This window comes from Perca flavescens, chromosome 9 (genome assembly GCF_004354835.1).
Source record: "Perca flavescens isolate YP-PL-M2 chromosome 9, PFLA_1.0, whole genome shotgun sequence".
In the NCBI taxonomy this organism is placed as follows: Eukaryota; Metazoa; Chordata; class Actinopteri; order Perciformes; family Percidae; genus Perca; species Perca flavescens.
The window spans coordinates 26976326-27001743 of record NC_041339.1 but is presented as its reverse complement, the minus strand read 5'-3'; the positions used below and the strand labels follow the sequence as shown (position 1 = coordinate 27001743).

The following is a 25418-nucleotide window of genomic DNA, read 5'->3' as shown; positions in this document are numbered from 1 at the left end:
CATGCTGAAGCAGACATTTCCCAACACATGAACTCTACTGGAGCAAAGGGTACAACTTTAACGACCAAGGACTCAAAACATCTGAATGTTAAAGGATATTTATCTCGTCATCACTGTCAAACACTGATCTATTCCCACATCTAGGCTGGACACGTCAGTGTGGGTACCTCTAACCACGATGGGAAAGTTTAAAGCTGCTCAACTCTTTAATGTGAGATTCATTTCAAACTAGAAGGGCATAGACCTCTGCCATGCAATGTGTTGCAATGTTAACGAAAGTGAAAAACAAGGTGTATCCGCTCCTAAATGTAATGAATTCTTCCTTGGCCCATGCTACAACCATTCCACCAACTTTCATAAAAATCAGGCCAGTAAGGTCTTCGTAATCCTGCTGAAAGACAAAAAAACAAACTAACTGAACTGAAAACATAACCTCCTTGGCGGAATTAATACTAATAATGATGCAATGTAAAGATATTGCGTCAGCACTAAAACTCAGTTGTCACACCATCCAAATTGATTACATCAGTATGAAATAATCAACAACAGACATGTGCTTTGATTAAGTAGATTTTCCATTTCAGCAATCTGTAGTACTTTCAGTAATTTGCACTACTCAGCTCAACTCCAGATTTTCACCAAAAAGCAAATGAATTATAGCCTATATCCATGAATATGGTCCCTAAATGGGGATTTACTGTATGCTTGATGCAGTGTGTTAACGGGAGTCATGTCATAAATACCTACAGTGGGGGCAGGTTTTGTTTAGGATTGATAGCACCACCAAAACATTTGTCTAGAATCTAGGCCCTAGATGTATTGTACATGATCAGGTCATATCCTCCTTTAATGACCTAATTTCAGTCTGTTCACATTCATTCATTCACAAAAGGTTTGCAGTGACGATGTGTTTGTGTTACTGAAAAGCTGCAGATTACAAATTCTTTCTTTCAACTTCCTTAATGTTGTCTTTAATATCGACAACCGTCTCTACCGTCATCAAAAACTCATAAGGGAAAACACAGGAAGCCCAAGCTGACAATCACAGATCTTGTGGTTCCCATGTGGTATCTCTGTAGCTCTAATGTGTAGTTACATTTTTGAGGAGGCTACTGTATGTCAAAGCTACGCTGTAACCCTGTAACAACTATAAATACAACTTAAACAACACTCATTCTATTGTTAAACTGTTAAACTTTAGTTGGCTCCAGACTAGTTTGCATTTTGTTTCCCACTTCCCCAAATTGACAACATTTATTATTAAGTTGCAACAACTGTGACAATTTTGTTGAAGCTTGTATTCTTAGAGGAGATGAAATATATTCTCCTGCCTTGCAAACCACAGGCTTCAATTTATATAAACAGGCATTACATCAAGTTAAAACAATGCTGAGAATCAAATATGTCCTCGGCCTTTTCTAATTTGTGAGTGACCAGAAGAAGAAAAAAAGAAAACTCAGGAATCTAATTACACACAGCACTTATTAATAGAAATTAGGCCACTAACGTAAACAGGACTTGAGCCAAGTCATTATACATGCACATTGAGGTACAAAGTCATCTAGCAGATGCTCTCATTTAGTAATCATTTACAGTCTAAATATGAAGCAGCATGTCACACGATTTCAGGAAACAAAGCAGAACTGGCCGAAAGCTGTAATGACTATGGTGATGATAGAACGCTATAAGTGCAGTAAAAGGAAACCAAAACAGAATAGTTGCCACCGGACAGATAAACAATGAGATGAAACTCTCTTTATAGCTCTGTGAAATTGAGTGGAGCTGCAGATTTAGGTCAGAGATCATGCATACAAGGGTGACAGAGTGGTGGACCGTAGAAAGAGAAAATCTGAAATATAATTTTACCTTAGAGGAAGACAAAGAGAATATGAGTGTACTGACAGAGTGAAAAGTGGAAAAAGTCATACAAACATAGCAGGACGTTGCTTTAGCTTTGAGCTGGAAAATTGCAGTGCGGCATCTCTTTTCCATTACATTCACTGGTCTGTACAGAGTCGGGCGACTCACAGCCACAGTCCCTGACTTCTCTCTGTTACGCTCATTGAACGGTGTGTGCTGGAACTACAACTCCATTAAATCCATAACTTTCTATTCAGTAAAGCAATTTTCTTAGAGATCCATGTGGAAAGTGATTGTTAAATAAATATGTAATACACTTATCAAATGGGGCTCCTTGTCACCTATAGATGTCTTAACAGTTCCAAAGTGTGATTTCCCCTCAAAACCACATCAGTGTTTCATTTGAATAACTTTTCTAGTTAGCCAACATTTCACAAACAAAATCAATCACATTTGTGTTGCAAACCCTATGGGACCTTGGACCAAATACTTATCATAAACCTCATATAGCTAGCAACACTCCTTACCCACTGACACATCAGTATTAGCTGCAACTATCTAACAGTGCAATGAATACAAATCAGTCACATGGGCCATTTTTCTGCAGATCGAGCATTTTAATGTATTGAGTATTTTTACATGAATGTAATGGTAATTTTACTTAAGTTAAGGATCTGAATACTTCTTCTACCACTATAAATACCACCATCATCTTAACCCTTACCATCCTGCCCTCAATCATCATCATCATCATCATCATCCTCAGAGTCACCATCTTCTTGTTCCTTGTGATCCTCCTAACCATCCGTACTACCACTTGTTATCATCCTCGTAATTATCTTAATTGCAATAATCACCATCATCACCATCAAACCCACTCCACAGCCACGGTGGCTAATTTCATCTTTGGCCAGTCATTCAGAATTGAAAAGCCCCCTACCACATAAACCATGGCAGAATTTGACGAGTCCTCGCCACATTTTTCTATGCATCCATCTCCGTAACAACATATCACACTAAAAGTAAAGTGCACTGCACAAGAAAAATACGGCTGAACCACAAACTCTACAACACAGAGCTGCACCCCGGCCATGGGCAAGCAAGCACAAAACACTGCTATTCAAAAGTCCTGCGCTGACCGCTATTTAACATGTAACAAAATATAAGAAGAAAGTGAAGAGCAGCCTCAGGGTCAATTTTGTTTAACTAAAAATTCTTGCAGTTTCAAACAGATATGGACAATATTTTGAGGCAGTTGAGGATACTTTGCCAACAGCTGTGACTCAACCACAAGGTTTTTGTGTGTTTTTGTTTTGACCAATTAAAATCATGTTACAGGCAACACTGCTCCCCTCCATTGACCTAAAAGGCCCCGTATGTAGTTTACTACTCAAATAGCAGCATGAACAGCTGTGAGTGATGTCTAATTTATTTATTTGTACTCAAACTATGTTTCCACAAATGAACAGTTTGGGGTTTTAAGTGTGGAAAAAGTCCTCGCTGGAGAATCAGTGTTAGTCCGAGATAATATGAGGTAACTTTACCCTGACAAGAAGTAAAGGTGGAAAATGAAAAAAGGGACCCAGGGCCAGCACCCAGGAAACCCATCTGTGAAGATAAAAGGGGCAGTGATCTTTGTTTTTATGCCACAGGAATCCGAGTCACAGTCAAAATATTTGGTTAAGCCTATCTCCTGTCCTAGTTGGATATGTGAGAAACACTCCCTGGCACACATATATAGGCTAATTCATGCACACCCACATTACCATAGAAGGTGCAGGGCAGCTACATGTGTGTGAATATGTTGCAGGCTCTGCACAAACAAAAGCCACATGCAAACAACATAGTGAGAGGAAGCGGTCATGGAGTAATTATCTCCTGGGGCTTACATGGGCCTTGTGTACCTGTCTAATGATTCAAACATGCAGCACAGTACAGTACACCATCTGTGTACTTCTGCTTTCTTCAGTATAGTCCAGTACTTTCCACAGGAAACCCTAAGTCACAGAGGTGGAACCCACCCAACCAGAGGTGGACGTCTCCAGAGGCAAACGTCTCCACACTTCCATAATTATAAATTAGACTTGGCCATCAGGGCTATTTTGTTTTAAAAGATTAAAGAAATAAACATTTAACATTACTTGTACGCATATTGAGAAAAATATTAGTTACTTTAATACAGATGACATGACACCAACTTCTCAAAGTTGCTGAGTAAACTTTATATTGTTGGGTATTTTAATAAACTATTGTAGTGTCATTTTTTTTTTTTCTTGCTCTGTTCCATTTCCTTGTGATTATGTCCTTGCGACAGTCCAAGCCAGCAGCCTGACGTGCCTCCAGCTGAGCCAGAATACCCACAGTCCTCCTGGGATGAGACCCAGCCTAGTTTTTCACAGTCTGCACTCAATTCACAATCAGTTATTTCAAGCTTTCTTTGCTGCTTATTTTCATTCTCAACTAAGCTTTTGGGAGTTTTAACAAAACTTAATTTCACCAAATTCTTAATTTCAAAAAGGCACTTGACAGTTGTAACAAACACTATTGGAGCCACCCTCTATTATACAATCCACCTCAGACGTGGTGACGCTGTGTCCAAAAGTTTAAAGATGTACTGAGTGTCTTATTACAACTGATCACATATGAGCATAAACTGTCAGACTAAGCAGGTGAAATAAGACAAATAACACAACAGTGCTCTTATTGTCCAGCATAAATGACCTTAATGAGGGCAGAAGTTTTCCATTAAGGGTTTGAATCATGGCACAAACATAATGAATTTAGGATTATTTATGTAGGAATAATATATTACACATTTTTGATAACAATGCATTTCTGCTCTAATGATAGCCTTCAAGGAGAATAAGTGATTGCTTTGTACAATGTGATATTCCATGTACATTTTAGAAAAACAATATTGATAATGTATTAAAGATACCTCCTATGCAGTAGTTTTCCTAAGAGTAGCATATTTGTTTTTTCCTCCTGCTTCCCTGATTCTTTTAAGTATGTGTAACCATGTGAACCTTTAAATAAAACTGCAGTGTCCAGACCCGGCTCTTTAGTTTAAATCTCTGACACAACATCAGTGTCTAGTCTACCAAAACTCTCATTGTTCCCAAACTCATTTCCTTCTTTGACGTCTGCTGTCCCATGATGGTGATGTATGCTGCTTTAAGAATGATAAAACCAAACATATTTGTTAAGGAGCACTGTGGTGCAGAAATACCACAACAACAATTACATTCTTGAAGTGTCAGTTCACCCAAATTACAAAGAAAAATAATCATGGTTTTCTATTTATCCCTACATATGGCATTGGGCCTTGCAGTACGTTTTAATTTGGAGATTGCAGTTTCAATACTTCTACTTTATAGTCAAGCGATGCCTTTTATGTCAGAATTCAAATAAAGACTGATGTTCCCTTTACAGATTTTTTTTCAATGTAATGTAAATATTTCCAATATTTCACTAGAAAAAAGCAAATATTTGAGTAAACAAACTAAACAACCTGAATTTGAGTTGCAGAAATGTTCTTAGCTTGTTAATCATTTTGCACCCCCCAACACTTAGCTTGGAAACCACAGTTATGAGAATGTGTAGGCGTTCCTAGTAATTACTATGTAGAAAGAATTAAACTAAACTAATATGGTCAGACTAGAAATCTGCTTGGCAACAAAGTCAAATTTACCAGCTAAAGGCTGAGATGACTGGAGACCCTTCAATGTCATTTTTTTTTAGCCCCTTCCAGGTTTCTGATTGTGTCTCACATACCAGACTAAAAAAGTAAGGATGAAATTAACAAATTAATCTGAACACTCCCAGACTTATTCACATGGCAAACCGCTTGACTCTCTTAACTGCAATAACACAGCCTACAACCTATTCAAAACATCACTCTGCTAAAACCGCTGCACCCGAAACCATAAAATCTACTGAAGTTGGATTTTCTCACCCAAACATGTGACAGTGCATATAACCACATTCCAGTTGAGGATTACTATAATGATGAGAACCACATGAGAGGATTGTTTGATGTATGGGAAATAGGAAGTAACACCACACACAGCCTGGACACACATCCAGCAAGGGGAGGAGTTTATGGACTACACAATTTAGTGAAGAGTTTGTTGAAATAAGACAACTTCAAATACAAGAACATGTTCAGCAATTGAAGAAAGAAAGAATCTGAAAAATAATTCCTTAAAACTGACACTAGATAAAACACTGCAAGAATAGAATCTTGAAAGAAAGTGTGCGACAGCATCAACTGTGTGTGGGTTGTGTGTGGTTAACTGTGCATCCTAACCTGTGAGCATGGTTGGCGGCGTGGAGTTTCCTGATAACTTCTTCGCTGAAGTCAAAATGAACCCTCCCTCTGGCACAGGGTGAACGCCGGTACATCGCCCCGACACACACATGCACTCATTCACACACTACACGGCACATACCATCACATACGTAACTACAAACTAGATTGACTAGTACACACCCAGAGTGTTAACAGCACAAGTGCAGCATTTCACACACAGACCAAGCATAGAGTACAAACACAAACACACTATCATACACACATTTGACAAGTCAGCACCATTAGTGACGCACGGTAACATGCATAGACACCTCTCACACACTTAACATCACAAAGCTCACTGATATCACACACTTTATCACACAACTGTAAATGAAAACAATCAAATGTATCAGCTGCTACAATCAAACACCATCACATATTCACACACACCTCACATAAATAGCAAGCCATCACTTATTCTGGCTACACAGTCATACATTTACATGACTGCTACCTATACAGCATCTGTTTAAAAAGTTTCTAAGCAGGATATCCATCAGCCCCTCGTCGGCACAGATAAAAGCAGCAAGCCGGTATCCAAACACCTTCTCTACACACTTGATCTCATGTCACACACAGCAGCAACATAAGCAGCGGTCCATACGTCACATCACGGAGCTCTTTAAGCCCTCGTTCACACTCTCTACTCTCTCTGCGGGCTCTTCTGTTCGTCACGGGCTATACTTCCTCCCCACAGTGTGTGTGTGTGTGTGTGTGTGTGTGTGTGTGTGTGTGTGTGTGTGTGTGTGTGTGCGCTGTAGTGTATGGAGCTCTGTTCCCTTCGGCGACCAGCATAGTAAGGAGGAACAGCCAAGTTCTGGAGTGGAGTCGCTGGAATGGAGTCATAATTCATACATCAATGACAGCCTTGGTAGCTTTAATTAACACTGTATGTATGGAAAAAATACAGAAGCATTGTGGCCACACACACACACACACACACACACACACACACACACACACACACACACACACACACACACACACAGCTTTAAACCAACTACACTGTATGTATAATTGCTATATTGTTCAAATTATAACAATTTAAATGAGTTAATTTTGCATTAACATTTTGTCTGAAAAGCCTGGAAAAGAAGGAAAGATGGACTATAAGATTTACTCTTAATCTACAGTAAATGTATATGCATCAGATATGAATGTATGGTGTCTTGTAAGCCCATGCAGTCTGCATAGAGTTGTATGCATCACACAATAATAAAAACACCAACACTTGACTGCAAGTCCCCCTTATTTAGCTTGTATAAACAGTATATAAACACATAATAGCTAAAACACAAAACAAAGAGATGTGTATAAACAGACAAATTATGAAAACATTGTTGTAATAATATAAAATATGTCTTTACAATGTGTTAGAAACTATTTATTAAATGTTTGTATACTGCTTATGAATGCTAAATTGTGGAGTCTTTCCGTCAACCTGGTCTACCTTAACTGTCAGTTCCTGTCTGTGAGAGGAAAGAGGTGGCATCTGGCACCTTCACAGGGGACCACAGTGCCTGATGACACTGTACAGTAGTCCTAAAATACAGTACAGTATAGTCACATCCAAGCCTTCATATATTATGGTAACTGTGATGACAGATTTGTGATAAATAGCAGCACATACAGAACAACAAATGCACTGCAGAAATATAAGAAACAGGGATAAAAAAGTACAGTACTTAGAAATACATTTCATTTGAAGCTACTATAAGATGTCTTTCTATGTGTGGCAATATAAGTGTAGTTGAATCAACTATCTGACTGTAAAATAGTCTTGACAATAAAAAACATTTGTAAAATATAATAAAGTAATTTTAGTGGGTTAAAAAAACAAATGACAGACAACAATGAGCATGTTTATAGCTATAGGATGTAAACAAGGCACCTATTAATAATACTTGCAATAATTACACTTTGTGTGTCATTCTGCCATGTAATATACTTCTCTTAGCAGCAGCTTGGTATCAGTAACCAATTTCAACTTGCTGTTCCAGTGCTGCATGCATTTTTATGAAAATCAAACCAAAGCATAATTTTCTATTGGAGTAAAGATGCCATTGATTGTTTGAGTAAGTCTCTTCTATTTCTCATAACTTCCTCAAACAGTAGTCAGTAACCTTCCTGACTGATGAAGGAGTTTCTAATAACTACCGTCATGACGGGTCAAGTCTGCTTCTCAGTCATTTATTTGGAAATGTTCCATAAAGATGACACATAACACACTAACTTAACAAAACACTTAAAGGGAGGAGTAGGGCAACAGAGGCCAAAACTGAATCACTACTACATTCCCACACTCCAGCTCGCCCCACTGCTTCATCATACACACTGCGATTAGAAATGGGAGAGGCGGAAGATGTGGTAGCCACAGGGCTGTGTGTGTCCCGCAAGACAATGGCATTCCTCCTTAATGTGCTGCTGAGGGTTAACCATAGAAGAAGATACAGAAAGAGCTCTTCCTTACACTATAATGGTCGTCATCTATGGTACACCAGTGGGAACTGGTGCAGATTATGAAAACACTGATATACAATTGATAATGGCTATACATGTAAATGCTTATAGAGACAACAGTTATGTTGTTCAGATTTTTAAATGCCATGCAACCAGCAAATTTGTGTCATTATGGCAAAAATATACGGACAAGGATTATTTTCATTTCAGGATAACCATCCAAATTAGCCTGTTGTTTAACTTGTTATTTCAAGACAAAGCCTTCTCTACTTGATCTAATTATGTGGTGTTACATAATTTAGTGGCAGTGACAGTCAAGTCATGCTATAAATAGAGACCTTTGATTTGAACTCATGACTTGACCTATAAAACTTACAATAGACCCAAAAACTATAATCAACTTAAGTGCTTATGTAGTACATGTACATTTTTGTTTACAGTTAAAATTTAAGTGCCACTTTTATCCAGAGTTACTAATACAAGAGAGCAGTTGAATAAACAGTAAACAACTCTACAGTGTAAACTGGCAAAAATACAGTGTTTATAAGGCTTGGTGCTGCTGTGTTTCACTGAAATTAATCAGATGCTAAATAAACTTTATGCGAAGACACAGCAGCATTATAATAAACAAAACCTTGGCAACATAACAAATACTACTGCATGTATCTCTAGTTCTAATTGTTTGTATTGTAATATTGTTAATATTGTTCTATTGTAGAATCTGTTGATGAAACCAAACCACAGCAACCCAGTGAAACCATTCACTATTGGGCAGGGCATTCTGTATTCTGGCCTTCTCTTGTGCTGACAGCCCAAAACAGCTTCCAGTGTTGATGGGTAAAACCATAGACTGCATAAACTCTTATGCTTAAGTAAAATGAAGCAGGACCCCTTTGTGAACATCAGAGGGCACCATTCCACATTATCAGGCCTGCATCCACGAGATGGCAGTGTGTAACTGTATTATATGGCGTCCAGATAAAGCATGAAACTCATATTTACAGGAGGGCATGCAAAATGTGCCACCAGATGAGCCATGCCATATGGAAAACACTCAGAGCTGGAATTACACAGGATTAGAACACACTTCGTTCAAATGTTATTTCATGTTGGATCAAAATGACGGAGATAATGGTTGTAAAGCAGCCGCTGTGACTTGAGGCTGGGTATGCTCTGAATACCAAGCAAGATGCTAAGAGACCCTAGCACATAATTACACAACAGGGATCTTTACTTTACTACAATCTTTGTTGATTGTTTGATTTTAACTTTGTGTTAATTTATTTATTCAACTGAAGTCTTGTTTTTGATTCAAATCAGACATTTTTCATAATTTATCTTAATGTAAAACCTTTTTCTGGAGATATGTATGTCTGTAATTTGAGTGCATGTACGTGTGGAACAGCACTTAACATTTTTTTATCTGGTTTGATTTGGTTTCACATAGAAGAGAACCATAATTAAACATCGATCAGACATCCATTTCACGGCTTAAGGGTAGCCTGTCAAATTGTAGCTGGCAGACGGCTCCTCTGGCTTGTCCTTGTGATTTAAATCAATATCACACTGCAGATGAGGCAACTGAAAAAAGACAAACTTTAGCATATCACACTGCAGATGAGGCAACTGAAAAAAAGGACAAACTTTAGCAAAATGTCTTTTGTCTTGGTGCGTCATAAAGAAAGACTGCAAATAGAATGTCAGATGTATTTGACAGAGTCTGACAGGCACAACATCACCTTTGACATGAAAGGTTGTCTCTCTCATACAAACACACACACAATCACATTAAATCAGGATCAAACAACAGGCATGATCCCTGAAAGCTATTTAAATATCAATTCTAAAAATTGAGAAAGGAAGTAAGAGGCAGGCAGTTCAGAGGGGCCGAATGATAGAGACACGTTTATAGGAGAGAGGCTGACAAAGGAAGATAAGACAGTGTGAAAGATATGAAGTGATTTTACGGACTGGGGAAAAAACAGTTTCATATGTGAATCTTAATTCTCATCATCTCTGATTCGCACTCAATTCCCAAATTCCCAAAATGCATGCTGACATGGGTATTTCAGTTCAAAAAGAAACGACTGAACTCTGAACTACAAGTGCAATAAAATTTCTAGCTATAATGGTATGTAGACAAATCAAAGTCTAACCAACCTGAGCTTCAATGTGACTGATTCATATCTTGTGATTCCAAAATATCTGTTCATATCCGTTCTGTATCAGCACAGATTCTGACCTTATGACATAAATCATTAGGTATTCGTCAAATGTCACTAATCTACAATAAATACCGCTTCTTCATTAATGCGGTTATTAAAAGGTGAACTATGCAGGTTTTTTTTTTTAGCTTAATTTACCTTAACTAAACAGCTTTGGAGTCATTGGAATGGTTATATGACTTTTTTCGGGTTGAATGGTGGTCGTCTCGCTTCCCCCTAGCGCCTGTGAGCGGAAAAACCACCCTTGCAACTTTTGGCCGGCGAGCCGCGTCAGGAAGTATCACGATCTCGCGATCTAACAAATTGCTTTAGGCACTGCACACATACACGTCCCCATCCAGGAACCGGCTAGCTATAAGAACAAGGTAGCGATGGAGTTTTTCACACTGTCGTCATGGCTGAGCCGGCAAAAAAAGAGCAGAAAGCTAGGAAAGCATTGTCGGAGGAACAGAGAAAGAGGAAACGGCAGACTGACCAAGCAAGTTTTTACACAGTGTTGCCAAATATCTATTCCGAAGCTGTAGGGGGAGCTCTATAAAGAAACCTGTGAGCAAAAAGTGAGAAAACGGCGAAGAAATTTCATCGAGTTTCAAGTGAATGCAACATCTGTGTTGTTTTTCAGACAACGGCAGCAGCAGACTGTTGTTGGAATCCTCTACAGTGAAATACAAACACACTTTTACACCGTTTAGCTGTCAGCATTTTAACCGTGTTTACTCCAGCTGCTAGCTAACCGTAGGCTAACGTTACCTGCTGTCGAGTGTAGTGTTAACTAGCGTCCCGTGCAGCGATGTTTCAGTTCCCTCTAACGTCCATTTTTGAAGCATCAGAGAGAAGCGCTGGCAATTAAGTGGCACCTAAATAAGGCACCAAAATCTGCGTTCCTATTCGGTCCGGTACATAACGGTCATTAAGGCACCGGTGCCGTAGTAGCACCGGGTCTCGGACCCCCCCACCAAACAAAAACTCTTCGGATCTACACGATTTACACGATCCATGTGGATGACATTTTACCATTCAAAACGGCGATTTTCGCCAAAAAGCGACTAGTTTGCAGGTATGTACATTCATTTAGTTATTTTGGGCTACCAGCTCAATTCTAAGTGCCACAGCAGTTGTGCATGGTAGCGCAGTTTTTATCACTAAATGCCAGGTATCAGATTGGTACTCGAATTTAGGTATCTGAATGAGGAGAGAAAAAGTCGTATGGCTTCATCCCTAATCTTCACAACTCATGTTGGACCTCAGCAACCATCACAAAACATCACTGTGTGAATGTCCACCATGCAGAACCACTGTACAGAACTAATTAAACATCTTATGACTTGCTTTTGACTTGATACATCTATATATACTGTATATTCTTCATGAAGACTTTTTTTCAACACTGGCTTGGAGATCTTTTACATTTTGCTGAGACACCTAAACACCAATCAACATGACAAATTAGCAAGCATCTTTCAGGCAACAACGGCTTCCTTCCTGCTTCTGGTCCAGAGTGGCAGGGCATTCCTCAGCTCAAATATTTATTCTTATACTTAATAAGGAGTGTCTTCCACAGATGCGAGTATGACACTTAAGTAGTCTTGTGGAGCAGAGAGGGACCCTCTTTGATCTACAAGTCACTCTCATAGTGTTGGTGACAGTGGTAAATGAGCCCAGTGTTAACATGATCCTGATATGTATTAGTGCAGGTGTATTTTTGTTATTGCAAAGGTTAACCTTCAGGTTATGTTCATTCATGTTAACTCTGACATCACAGATGAGGCGATTATTGAGTTGCCACAGGAACGACATCACAAACACACAAAGACACATAGGTCTCTGAGGTCTTACTTTAGCATGAGAAGCACTCCAAACACTTCATTCATCCAATTATTACTTAACATATCACTTATCCGGTGGCCTAGACGCTCCCTAGTGGCAGTAAATTTAATTGCAGCAAAGGTGGAAAAACCAAACTCTGGTCAGGCCAATCACATCGTGTATAGAGTCGGTGGGCGGGCTTATGGCTGCTGCTGCTGCTGCTGGGAACAGCGGTCTTCTGGAAGACTTTTAGTTAAGCTTTTCTTTGAGAAAAGAACAAAGAACGGCACTGAAGTCATTCTTAAAAAAGGAAGATGTGTTCAGAGTTTTGCCGACCGGATACGGCAAAAGTTTAAAGTTAAAGTTTAATCTATCAACTAGCTCTGCAACCTTCTTCGTTGCTCTGCCTGGTTGTAGCGCTATCCTATTGCGTGCAGAGGGAATTTGAAAGACATCCTTCCTGCTTCTGGTCCAGAGTGGTAGGGCATTCCTCAGCTCAAATATTTATTCCACTTAATAAGGAGTGTCTTCCACAGATGCGAGTATGACACTTAAGTAGTCTTGTGGAGCAGAGAGGGACCCTCTTTGATCTACAAGTTACTCTCATAGTGTTGCTGACAGTGATAAATGAGCCCAGTGTTAACATGATCCTGATATGTATTTTTGTTATTGCAAAGGTTAACCTTCAGGTTATGTTCATTCATGTTAACTCTGACATCACAGATGAGGCGATTATTGAGTTGCCACAGGAACGACAGGCATCACAAACACACAAAGACACATAGGTCTCTGAGGTCTGACTTTAGCATGATAAGCACTCCAAACACTTCATTCATCCAATTATTACTTAACATATCACTTATCCGGTGGCCTCCATTCAAACTGACAGAAGCAAAAGGAAAGGGAAGAGATGAGGTAAAAAATAAAAAAGAGACAATGAGCCCTTATCAACCAGGTACCACATTACATTTTTCAGATAGAGGGAGAATTTAAGATCGACGGGTGTCTGTCCTGCTGGTCTTACTAAAACATAGCTTTCCCGATCTCCCCCTAACCTCTCTCTCTGTATAAATATAATTCCCCTCTCTGAAAAAGAGGGCACGGCAGTCAGTCCCCCTGTGATTAACCTAATCCCCTGATCGCAGAGCAGTGCTCCTTTCAGTGCCAAAACCATACCATATTAAGCATCAGCAGCACTCACGCTGTGATAACCAGGGGCACACAATTGTGAATTTTAAGCAGTGCAGAGCGACAGAGAGACCAACAATACAACATAGCTTGACTATAAGAACACTGATGCTTGGGATACTTCACTGTAAGGTCGGGACTTCTGGAAAGCTGGGGCTAACTGTCAGTAAATACCTCCAACACGTAGGCTGTTTCTACATGTGTTAACAGAATATGTGATGTGTGGGTGTGGAGGCTTTGGAGTTGTTTAAAGGTACTTTTGACTGAGTTGGTGTGCATAACAAAAGTCAAGTAATACTCAGTGTTGGAAGAAGTATACAAAAGTAAAAGTAGCAATACCACACTGTGAAAATATAATTAAAAGTCCTAAATTTTATAACGTACTTAGGTAGATGAGAGGATTATCAGCAAAATGTTTTTTATCAAAAGTTATTTATTCTTCCCTGCGTCAGTGTTTTATTATTATATATCAAGTTTTTAAATTAATATTACTAGTGCATTAATGTGTGTGTTGCATTTTACTGGTGTTGATGTTTAAGGCTGTTCTAATTCTAGCTAGACTTACATTAATATACTGTTGGGTAGCTTAATCTACAGCAATGCCTCATATTCTATAAGATCATCATGTATAAAGTGCCGCTGTAGCCTAGAAATCTAGACGCTCCCTAGTGGCATTAATATTACTAGTGCATTAATGTGTGTGTTGCATTTTACTGGTGTTGATGTTTAAGGCTGTTCTAATTCTAGCTAGACTTACATTAATATACTGTTGGGTAGCTTAATCTACAGCAATGCCTCATATTCTATAAGATCATCATGTATATAGTGCCGCTGTAGCCTAGAAATCTAGACGCTCCCTAGTGGCAGTAAATTTAATTGCAGCAAAGGTGGAAAAACCAAACTCTGGTCAGGCCAATCACATCGTGTATAGAGTCGTTGGGCGGGCTTATGGCTGCTGCTGCTGCTGGGAACAGCGGTCTTCTGGAAGACTTTTAGTTAAGCTTTTCTTTGAGAAAAGAACAAAGAACGGCACTGAAGTCATTCTTAAAAAAGAAAGATGTGTTCGGAGTTTTGCCGACCGGATACGGCAAAAGTTTAAAGTTAAAGTTTAATCTATCAACTAGCTCTGCAACCTTCTTCGTTGCTCTGCCTGGTTGTAGCGCTATCCTATTGCGTGCAGAGGGAATTTGAAAGACAACCGTTTATCCCGCCCCTCGGATTGAGCTCCGTCAATGGTGAGTTCCCAGACCCAACATCTTTATGTGGGTCTGGCTTGTCAGGCTAGTGCCGCTGTCCTGTGAGAAGCATGTATCTCTTAAAAGTCAACTTTTCATGAGCTCAAAAAACAGCGATGATGCATTTTTCAGTTAATCCAAGAGGGGTTTTAAATAGTTTATTTAGTAAAATAACCAGGGGAGAATCTTCACAGATTAGGTCAGATGTTGTTAGTGGTCCCCCGCACTCATTTTAAAACCAGAGGGTGTAGATCTTTTCAGGCAGTGGCACCCAGGCTGTGGAATGCATTGCCCGCTCTCTTTACGTTGTTCAAATGCTGTTGATTCTTTTAAAAAGACTTGACTATTCAAACAGGCTTTTAGTTGGGGGATTTTTTTTTTGTACATGGGATTTTATGGCTGTCTGACTTTATGTACCTATGTTTTGACTTGTTTTCCAATTTATTCTAAAGCACTTTGTGATTTGTATCCATGAAAAGTGCTATATAAATAAACTTTACTGAATAAATAAACTTTACACAGAAACACTTAATCCCTCAGTTTGTCAGATACATAGTGGTGACATTGTTTTTTATCTGGATATGAATATGTTTTCATTTTTGTCCCCACGTGTGGCATCTGGTCCTGCTCTGGTAAAATAAAAAATAAACAAAAAAACCAACATTCACTCAAACAAAAAGAGTTTGCCTCACTTCCTCAATGATCAAACTCAATTATTTAGAGCAACTACGTACTAACTGCAAAGGAAACCCAGCACATACGTCATTGCTGCATTTCAAAGACACACAACACACATTATATTTTAGTCTACCATCTGGTAGTGTGTGTGTGCATGTCCTTCAGCATGGTGCTTGGTGTTTTTACAATGTCATTTTTCCAGTAAGTCCAGTCAATGACATGCATGCATACGTTTGTTGTGGTGAGGATATTTAAGGCTAAGAACATGGTGGATGGTGTTGAGGGTTAGAGGGCTTGATCCTGATGAAGGAACAGGGATTCAGGTAACCAGGCCCATGTGTGCCAAGTTTTCTCTTACAGGCTTTTTTCCTTCCTACTTCTAAACATAGAATTTTTTTTTTGTATCTGTTCCATCTCCAACTGAAATGCTACAGGATGAGTAGGTAGGAGTGTACTCCAGCAAAGTGGTTCAAAACAATGATTCACTTCAGGTGCATAGATCAAGCAGAATGAGGGAATGTTTACCAAATCACTGAACTTCCAGCTCTGCACACACGTCATCTGTTCAGAGCACGCATGGCAGGTCCTTTTTTAACCAGCACATAAACTAAGCTTGTGTTGTAGTCGGAATAGATTTTTGAACAAAAGTATATAGTTTAAAAGGCTTACTGCTATACTATATCAATGCAGTGTGCGTTTGTGAAACAGTGATTAGCTGCTGCTACCATACTTTGCACTTTTAATACTACTAATCCTGCTTTAGGCTAGGTTTAGGTTGATTATCAAAACATGTTATATCTGGTGAATGAGCTTTTTCCGAATTGCATAAAATTAGATTGGGTGCCACTGAAATCCCCTGAGAGGAAATGCATTTCTTGTTGAAACCCTGTAATATCACATTTCACAATGTGAGAACCACTTACTGTAGAGTTTAGGCCAGCTTACAGTATATCCAGACATACAGAGCACACTTAAAGTTGGTTATAGATACCCATTTAACACTGTAAACCCAAATATGGGGAGACATTTGTTCAGTTGAAATGCAGATGTGCACGAGTAAGTGGACATGGGTGGCAGTGTTTGTGCAGCTGGTGAAAACAGAGACCGAGAATGGAGAGCAAGAAAAAGAGAAATATAAAAAAGGGGCAATTTTCACACCATAGCTCCCCTCTGAGGTGATATTCTTGCAGCTAAGTTTTAGCAGCAATTTCCAACAGCGATCTACACAGAGCACACCTCTGAGCTTCCACCACAAGGGACTGAGTCTAATGAGAATGACACACTATGTCCTTACACAGCAATTATGTTCACATGAAAAGCGTGCACGCACACACACACACACACACACACACACACACACACACACACACACACACACACACACACACACACACACACACACACACACACACACACACGCAAGTTTGATACTCTCAACCATCTCTTAGAAATTACATTCATATACGACTAATTTGCAACAGCGGATATGTTTTGAAGGAATCGTAAAGCCGTCTGGATTACGTTTTCGATTAACAGACTGAGGAATTGTTCATTAACATACATCTAGCAAAGAGCAATAATTGTCGATGCTTAATGTTACAGTAAAATGTTCACTGACAGTATTTATTTAATTTGTTAATCTGCCAACATATCCCATCTTGCAATATAATATCCACTTATAGTGCCTATCATCACATTATTACACTTTTTTATAGTTATGTTTTGACACTTGGTTAAGGGAAGGAATATGGTCTAGATTTAGTCACAATGTGTTATTAACATTTAACCGAATCCAAACATTTTCCCTAAACTAAACCAAATTGCTTTTGTTGCCTAAACATAATCACAGACAGGACTCGGGAACCCTGGCCTCTTGTGTCAAAGTCCTGTGCTTTGTATGACGGCTCCCCTGACCACCTCCCTGCAACTCCGGTGCGGTACACAAATAAAGCACTTCATTCAATAAAAAATCTCACCACAACGTAACTGGCAAAACAATTTAGTAATATATAAACATTATTTCTAGGAGACTCAAATTGACACAAACTCAAACTAACACATCGTCACACCCACACTGTGAGGGGCAACAGCAACAAAGCTGGGTCCCCACTTTTCCTTTATCTTCACATACCAAACCCAGGAGTGACAACGGTAGCAGAAAGGGCTGATGGGAAAATCCAGACCAGATGGCGTCGTTGTCATTGCCTCTGTTACCATTGTAATCAAAAATCTATTTGTTTCTTGTTTGTTTCTTGTTCTCTGCAGGTCTCAACTCAATAACTTACTTGTTTTGATTCATAGATGATAAAAGTGTAAGACCAGTATTACTGAACAAATCTTCTTAAGAAGTAGAGCGACACACGGGCGACGCATCCTGGGGTCCCACCATGGATCGTCTCAGGACAGTTTCAGAAATTCATCAGGATATAATCGCAGCATTCGTTGATAACTTGCTCTCGGTTTTCAAAAAAAGCAGCAGGTAGTAGCTCAGACAATCCATATAAATCCACCCTCCATGTTCATTCCAGTCATCTCTCAGGTACTGCAGGTCAGCAGTCTCAGCAAATAGGATGAGACAGAAAGTGAGTTCCAGCCAATTTAACAATCATCATTCTGTCATTCAGAAATTTCCCAAGTTCTCATAAAGCCAGAATTCAAAAACTAAGACCAGACAAAATAATACAATCTTTAAAAAAAAAAATAAGTAAAGATATATGTGCTTCCTTCATGTAAATACTAATAATCCTTCGATTCAGTGTTGCATCTGTTTCATGCCAATTTTCCTCCAAGCGTTCAGAGCCCTGTGTCACGTCTCTGCCAGTTCCTGTCCTGCCTAAATTAACGCTGTTCCTCTTTCTATTCTCTGACTCAATTCAGGTGTGCTGGACCCTGTACAGGTCACATTTCATGGATGATCGTTGATCACCCAGCCCCGAGTAGCCAAGGCATATATTTGCATTGGCCAAAACAACAACTGCTAAAAAAACATCACATCAAATTCCAGTTGAACTTTTTGGACTATACTAAAATAAAGAAAAACTTAATTTTTGAATTCCTCAGAACATCTGTCTGTAAATACGGATGCATTGGACTTCTTTCTCCACTCCAACTACAAGTCAAGATAATGGTAATAACAAGAGATTTAACATCAATTGTGTTTTTTCAGTCAAATGACAGCCCAGCAGCAAAGCAAGCATCCCCCTCTCTGGCAAAAACATTCAAACAGAACTGTATCCTTGTTGGCTCCCCTTCTCTTGTTACTCGACCACTTCCTTCATAGCACTCTCTGTGTCACAGCAGCCATGTCTGTCTCACTGTCTGTCTGATTGTACCTACGTAGGGTTTGATTACACAGAGGCACACCATACGAGCCATAAGGACTACAGCAACAACTCTAGCCTGCATCGAGACACACAATCCACCGCTTTTAAAAGCAACACACAGATCGAGAGCTGCAGGTTTCTTAAAGCCAGCACTGCTGGCTGATGTGCAGCTTGACACTTGAGACTGTGTGTATCAAATAGCATTCAGTAAACACAAACTGCAGCTGAATACAAAATCTGTTTTTACACAGGGTAAGGGTGCCCACTTTCTTAGTCTATTCAAAGTGCCTCTATAAAACAACATGTTAAACTGCCGTGCAACAAGTGGGTTCGAAAGCACTCGACTCATGGCTCTGTGTGCTCGGCCATTGTTTGCTATGAAAGCTGGTTAAGTTTTTTAGTGCATGTATTGTGGGCTGAGGAATTTATTTTTTGAAATTATTTCTATGGATAGAACAGGAAATGCTTTGATGTTACATAAACTGACTGATGGATCAAGATGAATTTATATTGGACAAACTCATAGTTTTTAAAACAATACCCAGTAATACAGAGGTGGTACCTCTGCATCAAGCATCATTAATCATTTAATGCTCAACGGTCAGTCAAGTGCTTGGACTGAAGCTTTTATTTGAGGCTGAGCCTTGTTACCTCCTTGATTCTTAAACTCTCAGCCCGTTATTTGAATTTAATTACATATGTAAATTTAGCTAACAACTTATTGTCGAAGCAGCGTCACAAAACTCTAACAAACTTAAGCACGTCTGGACTGAGAGTCCATAAAAAGGTGTGAAATTACTGATCTCTATACGAAAAACAAACATTTGTAGAAAGATCCTGGAAACCTACAGGAGTTTCCACTCTAATTTAAAGATGCACATAGCAACATGTTTCATATGAACATTCAATCAAATGACTTCCTGCGATGTGAACAGGCCGCTGGTCCTGCCAAACACACTTGAGAATCAACATCCAACACTGCAGCTCTGTGCAGCCTTTAGTCTCTTTAGCTTATTGTTTTGGTTTTCCAGCCTGCCCATCAAGTAACAGCCGGAAGCTCAAGTAAACAAATTCAAGCATGTCGCAGCTTAAAAGCTTGGTGACCTACATAGCAGTACTACAGTGCCTGAACCCATCCTGTGCAGACACTGACAAATCATTGAAGCTGCTGCTCTGCTAATATGCAGCTTTCACTACCCAGCCTGTGTAAACATTGTGTAACACCCAGATAATTTTCTCAGGAGTTGTTGACCAAACCTTAGACATGGTATAATTAATATTGGACCGATATTCATCAGGTGGCCAGAAACATGACTCCAGTGGACTGATAATGTTGCTCTCTGTCTACCGCATGTGCAAGTAGGCAATTGTTAACATTATAGCTATTGGGACTGTGTTTCTATAACTTTGTTTTGGAGTATTTCTGCCCCCCAGTGGCCAAATATTAGATTAGTGCAGCTTTAATGGGAATTCCCTAATCCCCTAAGGAATTTCTGATTTGTTCGATCTAAATTTTTTATGTAGGTAAATATGTTTTATGGCAAGACTTTAGGTAAGAACATTATTACAGACAACCTGTCCTGTAAAATAGTTTAGAGTTTAAACTCTACCCTCAATTCTTCTAATGCAGTAAATAGTTACACTACTATAAAACTGACATGAAACAAGCCATGTGGACCCCCGACATTTAAAAAAACACTGTGTTTTTCTCCCCCTCTTTCTGTAGCCGAGAGCTGTGTCTCCTGCTTATTGGGGAAAACATTTAGATGAAATGTGGTTCAAGGTCGGGCTAACTCATTTGCGCACGCACTCACACACACACACACACAGACACACACACACACACACACACACACACACACACACACACAGTTGTAGCTGGAAACAACCATACATAGTAGCTGGGAAATTCTTCAAACACACGGACATGAACATGAAAAACAAAAGCACTGAGGTGAGAGACATTTCCATGGCAACCACATTCATACCCATGAATACCAGCTCACCATTGAGACCTTATAGTAAGCCCAAGATTCATAATAAACCTGAGGCCATGATAGTGTTATAGCAATAGCTTCCTATTACTGCAGCTGACTAAAGGTATACTGTACAGCCATTTTTTCATGCGTTTGATTTACATTTAATTTAAAGGAACACGCCGACTTATTGGGAATTTAGCTTATTCACCGTAACCCCCAGAGTTAGACAAGTCAATACATACCCTTCTCATCTCCGTGCATGCTGTAAGGCTGTCTGACGGCTCCAGTGGCATCAAGCCAGCACAGAACATGCAGGTGAATGGTTCCAGCAATCCTGCTGCTCCGAATAACGCCAACATGTTCCTATTTACGTGTTGTGATTTGTAGAGTCACAGCGTGTACAAAAAACAACATAACATGAGACACAGCCACCTTCTATCCCTAAACAAACCGGGAACTATATTCTCAGGCGGAAGAATATAGTACTTTGGTGGAGTGATATGCTCGCAGCAAGCCTGTCTGAGAATATAGTTTGTTTACAGTTAGAAGATGGCTGTGTCTCATGTTACGTTGTTTTGTGTACACGCTGTGACTCTACAAATCACAACATGTAAATAGGAACATGTTGGTGTTATTTTGTCACTTTTGTCACAATTTGGAGCAGTAGGATTACTGGAACCATTCACCTGCAGGATCTGTGCTAGGCTAAGCTAATGCTGGAGCCGTTAGACAGCGTTACAGCACGCATGGAGACAAGAAGGGTATGTATGGACTTGTCTAACTCTGGGGGTTACGGTGAATAAGCTAAAGTCCCAATAAGTCGGCGTGTTCCTTTAAGTAACTGTGCAAGTATATTGTGTTTGCAATATTAGCATTTTCTGTTCTACTCTCACAAATTAGTCTAAACATAATTTGAAGATCTATGGACCTATGAACCTTTTAATAGGCCTACTAAAACCACACATACTGTACATGCTAACTACTGAGGTGGATGGAGTTCACAACCAGCTGATTTCCCCACTGCTAAAAGTTCCTTTCCAACAAAATTCACAGACAAGTGGGCCACCCTCTAAATGTGCCCCGTAAAAAAAATTATGGGACATTGTAGAAGTTGAAGGCTTAGCTTTGACTGACACTCATCTCTAAATAAACATATACAAAATATGTCTAAATATATAATAAACAAAGAAATGAAGCTAAGTGTACTAATGACTTTATTTTATTCTAAAAACACAAAGCAGCTGGATTACTTGTCAATTTAAATTAAGCCATATTTTAGGAGTTCATGTTGGCTGGCCATGTGAAATTGAAAAAGGGGAGGATGCAGAAGACAAACCAGGCAGACTGTTGTGATAATAGATTAGATATTAGAGAGCTGCGGAAATGATCATTGGCATGAATCACTAATTGGCTTGATGGTGAGCAAAGAGCATGCGAGAGCTGAACACACTCTCTATTCACTAGCACATAATGTAATGGAGGTCAGGACTTTGGGTCATAGGTGGCTGTATTTATTGAATGAACATATTTGGTTTGACTGTATAATATTTAGCGCACCATTTAGGTCAGAAAAATGATTCACATTTTTATTTCTATCCCTATAAATAGTGTATTAGGCTTGAGAAGGAATTTTAATGGAGGTCTTGTTTAGTATCTGAGCAAATGTAACTAGATTAAATCAAGTGTGGGCATTTAAAAACCAGCGGTAGGTATTAATGAGGAAATTAGCTGCCTTCTCTTCTAGGGCTGTTGGAACCAATTCCAAAAGTCGAATATAATGCAAATAGTAAAAAAAAAAATCAATACTAATTCAATGCTGAAATTACTATTCAAATGTTTATTTTTTGTAAATGTGTTGGCTAACGTCTCGCCACATGTCTCGCCACATGTGAAAATGAAAATCAGTTAAAATGCTTATGTTATCATTAATTAGCTCGTTCTTGTTTCCTGACTGCATTGCAAGTTATAGTAGCTCAGCTGGGAGCCTAATGGAGACAGCTAATGTTAACGTGCCCTTCAGCTGTCAGAGTCTGCTTTTAGTTCTGATATTAACCTCTAATAGCTGTACTCATTCACGTGACAATCGGCCAGAAACCGGTTGCTTATAAACTGCTAAAAAAATAGTGACAGCACCGTTTGGTAAAGTTATCAATGCCGTTAGCATGGTGACTAATACTTTGTTTATGACATATCTCTTCGGCTGTACTTTCAAACATGCTGTCATTGTGCCGAACAAGCCACGTTAGCCTATACAACAAAGCCGGTTCACTACAACTCTCTGTTGATTTGTGTTTGTCGCTGTGTGCTCAATGAAAAAATGCAGAAATGCAATGTGCGGTAACGTAGTTGCCCCTTTCCCTTTAAAGCTAATGTCTGAAATTCCTCTAGTGAACAGACTGTATAACAACAACCACATACCTGTAGTGGCATTGGCAATGCATAAGCCGGAGTAGTTTAGTAAACATTAATCATAGGCTGAATTTGAGCATTAAATACTCAAATATTATTCTAATATTAAAAATAATATGGAATCAAATTTGAATGGTATTATAGAAGAAGATTTGCAGCTCTATTTCCTTCTCCGTACTATTCATGATATATAATCCGTTTGTATTATAGCCGTCAGGTTAAATACAAAAAAAGGTGCTGCCCAGCTTGCTGCCTGCTGCCTCTACCACTGTGCGGCTGCCAATGAATATCACAGCCCATCAGCACTCAAGCATCGACCTGTGGGCTCTATTTCTTTATGGTTCTCCGCAGGGGGTTGCATTGATTTCTCTTTCGTTGACTTTAATTTATGCTTTGCAGGGAGAGACACGAAACCTCTAGCCTCAACAGCAAACCAAAATCGATACTCTAATTCCTTCCCAATTAAAATGTTCTTCGTCAATATAATGGCTTAGTGCAATGCATTGAATGTGCAAAATATCAGAAAACCTATAAACAAAAGGTAAGTGAATCTAACTAAAAACCACTACCTCTTGTTGATGTTCCCTTGTTTTGCATCCATATGATAAGAGCAAGAGATACAGATCAAGACACTGTTTAGCAAGAGAAGTATTTTGCTTTACCTATAATTCAACATCAGGAATATGTCCAAATATTAAAGAACTTAAAAATATTATGTTCTTAATTGTCTCTTAGAGCTCTAAATTTACAATGAAGCCCTAATGCATTATGCCCTTGACACACAAATCAGACATAAAGCACACACTCATGTCCAACACAAAGGTCACCACTGCCATCACCACAACAATGTACTTGTAATTATCAATGGATATGCCTGCCTCACCTCATATATGCCATCTGTGTGTGTGTGTGTGTGTGTGTGTGTGTGTGTGTGTGTGTGTGTGTGTGTGTGTGTGTGTGTGTGTGTGTCCACCTGTCTGTGTGTGTTCTCACAAGGTGTGTGCATATGTCAGCATGTGACAGTGTGACGCACATAGCTACAAGCAAACATCACTGCCTGGTTGCCGTGGCTGACGGTATCAACAAAGCCAAGCTTCGAATAGCTTCCTGTATCTCCTTTCCATCCCTGTCTCCCCTCTTTTTCTTCAAGTAATTGTTTTCCCTCCCTTTCTTCTCTTCTGCCTTCTCGCTTTTTGTTTTATGTTATGCTTTTTTATTTATTGGGCTGATCTTTCCTTATCCTCTGTTCTATTTTCCAGTTGTATGTCTAATTTGTCAGCCTTCATATCAATGTTGTTTAGCCCCACTTCTAAACTTCTGTTTAATATTCTTAATTTTTTCCTCCAAGTTATGCCATGCTATTATCTCATTTTTTATCAGTAGCTTTAACCTCTGCATCTGTTTTTGTGTGCCGCTCCTTACCTGTGTCTATCTTTGTCTCAGAGATGAGCAGGGATTTTAGCCTATTTTTGTCTTGTCTGAGTTTGTCTTCCACAAATAACAACAACTAAATGGGCCACTTGGGACCTTGCTTTCTTCTCCTGGGTTCTTTCTTTGAGGTGTTGTTTATTCTGTCTAAATTGAGGAAGGAAACAGCACTTACTGTAACAATGATCTGAGACGACATGACTCGTATACTTCAAATGCAATTCTTTGCCATTTTCACATCATCCTCTATGGTGGTCTCTCTTTAGTTGCCATCTCTCTCTCTCTCTTTCATTGCTCTCTATATCTATATATCAATTGTATACACCAGCTTATCATGTGTAAGGTTGCAGCAGGCATGCATTGGGCAAGAGGCAGGTCGCTGTTTTTAAAGGGCTAATACTGTAGGCCTACACAAACACACATTCACATCTGCAGGCAATTTAGATGTTTGACAATCAGCTGGCACCTCCTTT

At 39.3% G+C, this 25418-nt stretch overlaps 1 protein-coding gene across 3 annotated transcripts in view; it reads right to left on the bottom strand.

Annotated features, from left to right (window-relative positions):
• Positions 1-25418, bottom strand: part of pde4ba (phosphodiesterase 4B, cAMP-specific a) — a 202403-nt gene that overhangs the window by 76695 nt on the left and 100290 nt on the right. The window contains exon 1 of one of the 3 annotated variants that reach the window (XM_028588409.1): positions 6170-6902. The exons of the other annotated variants lie outside the window; for them this stretch is intronic. Coding sequence (XP_028444210.1) covers positions 6170-6264 — 95 coding nt within the window. The 5' untranslated portion in view covers positions 6265-6902. Of the gene's footprint in view, positions 1-6169; positions 6903-25418 lie in introns of those variants that run through there. 3 annotated transcript variants of the gene reach the window in all.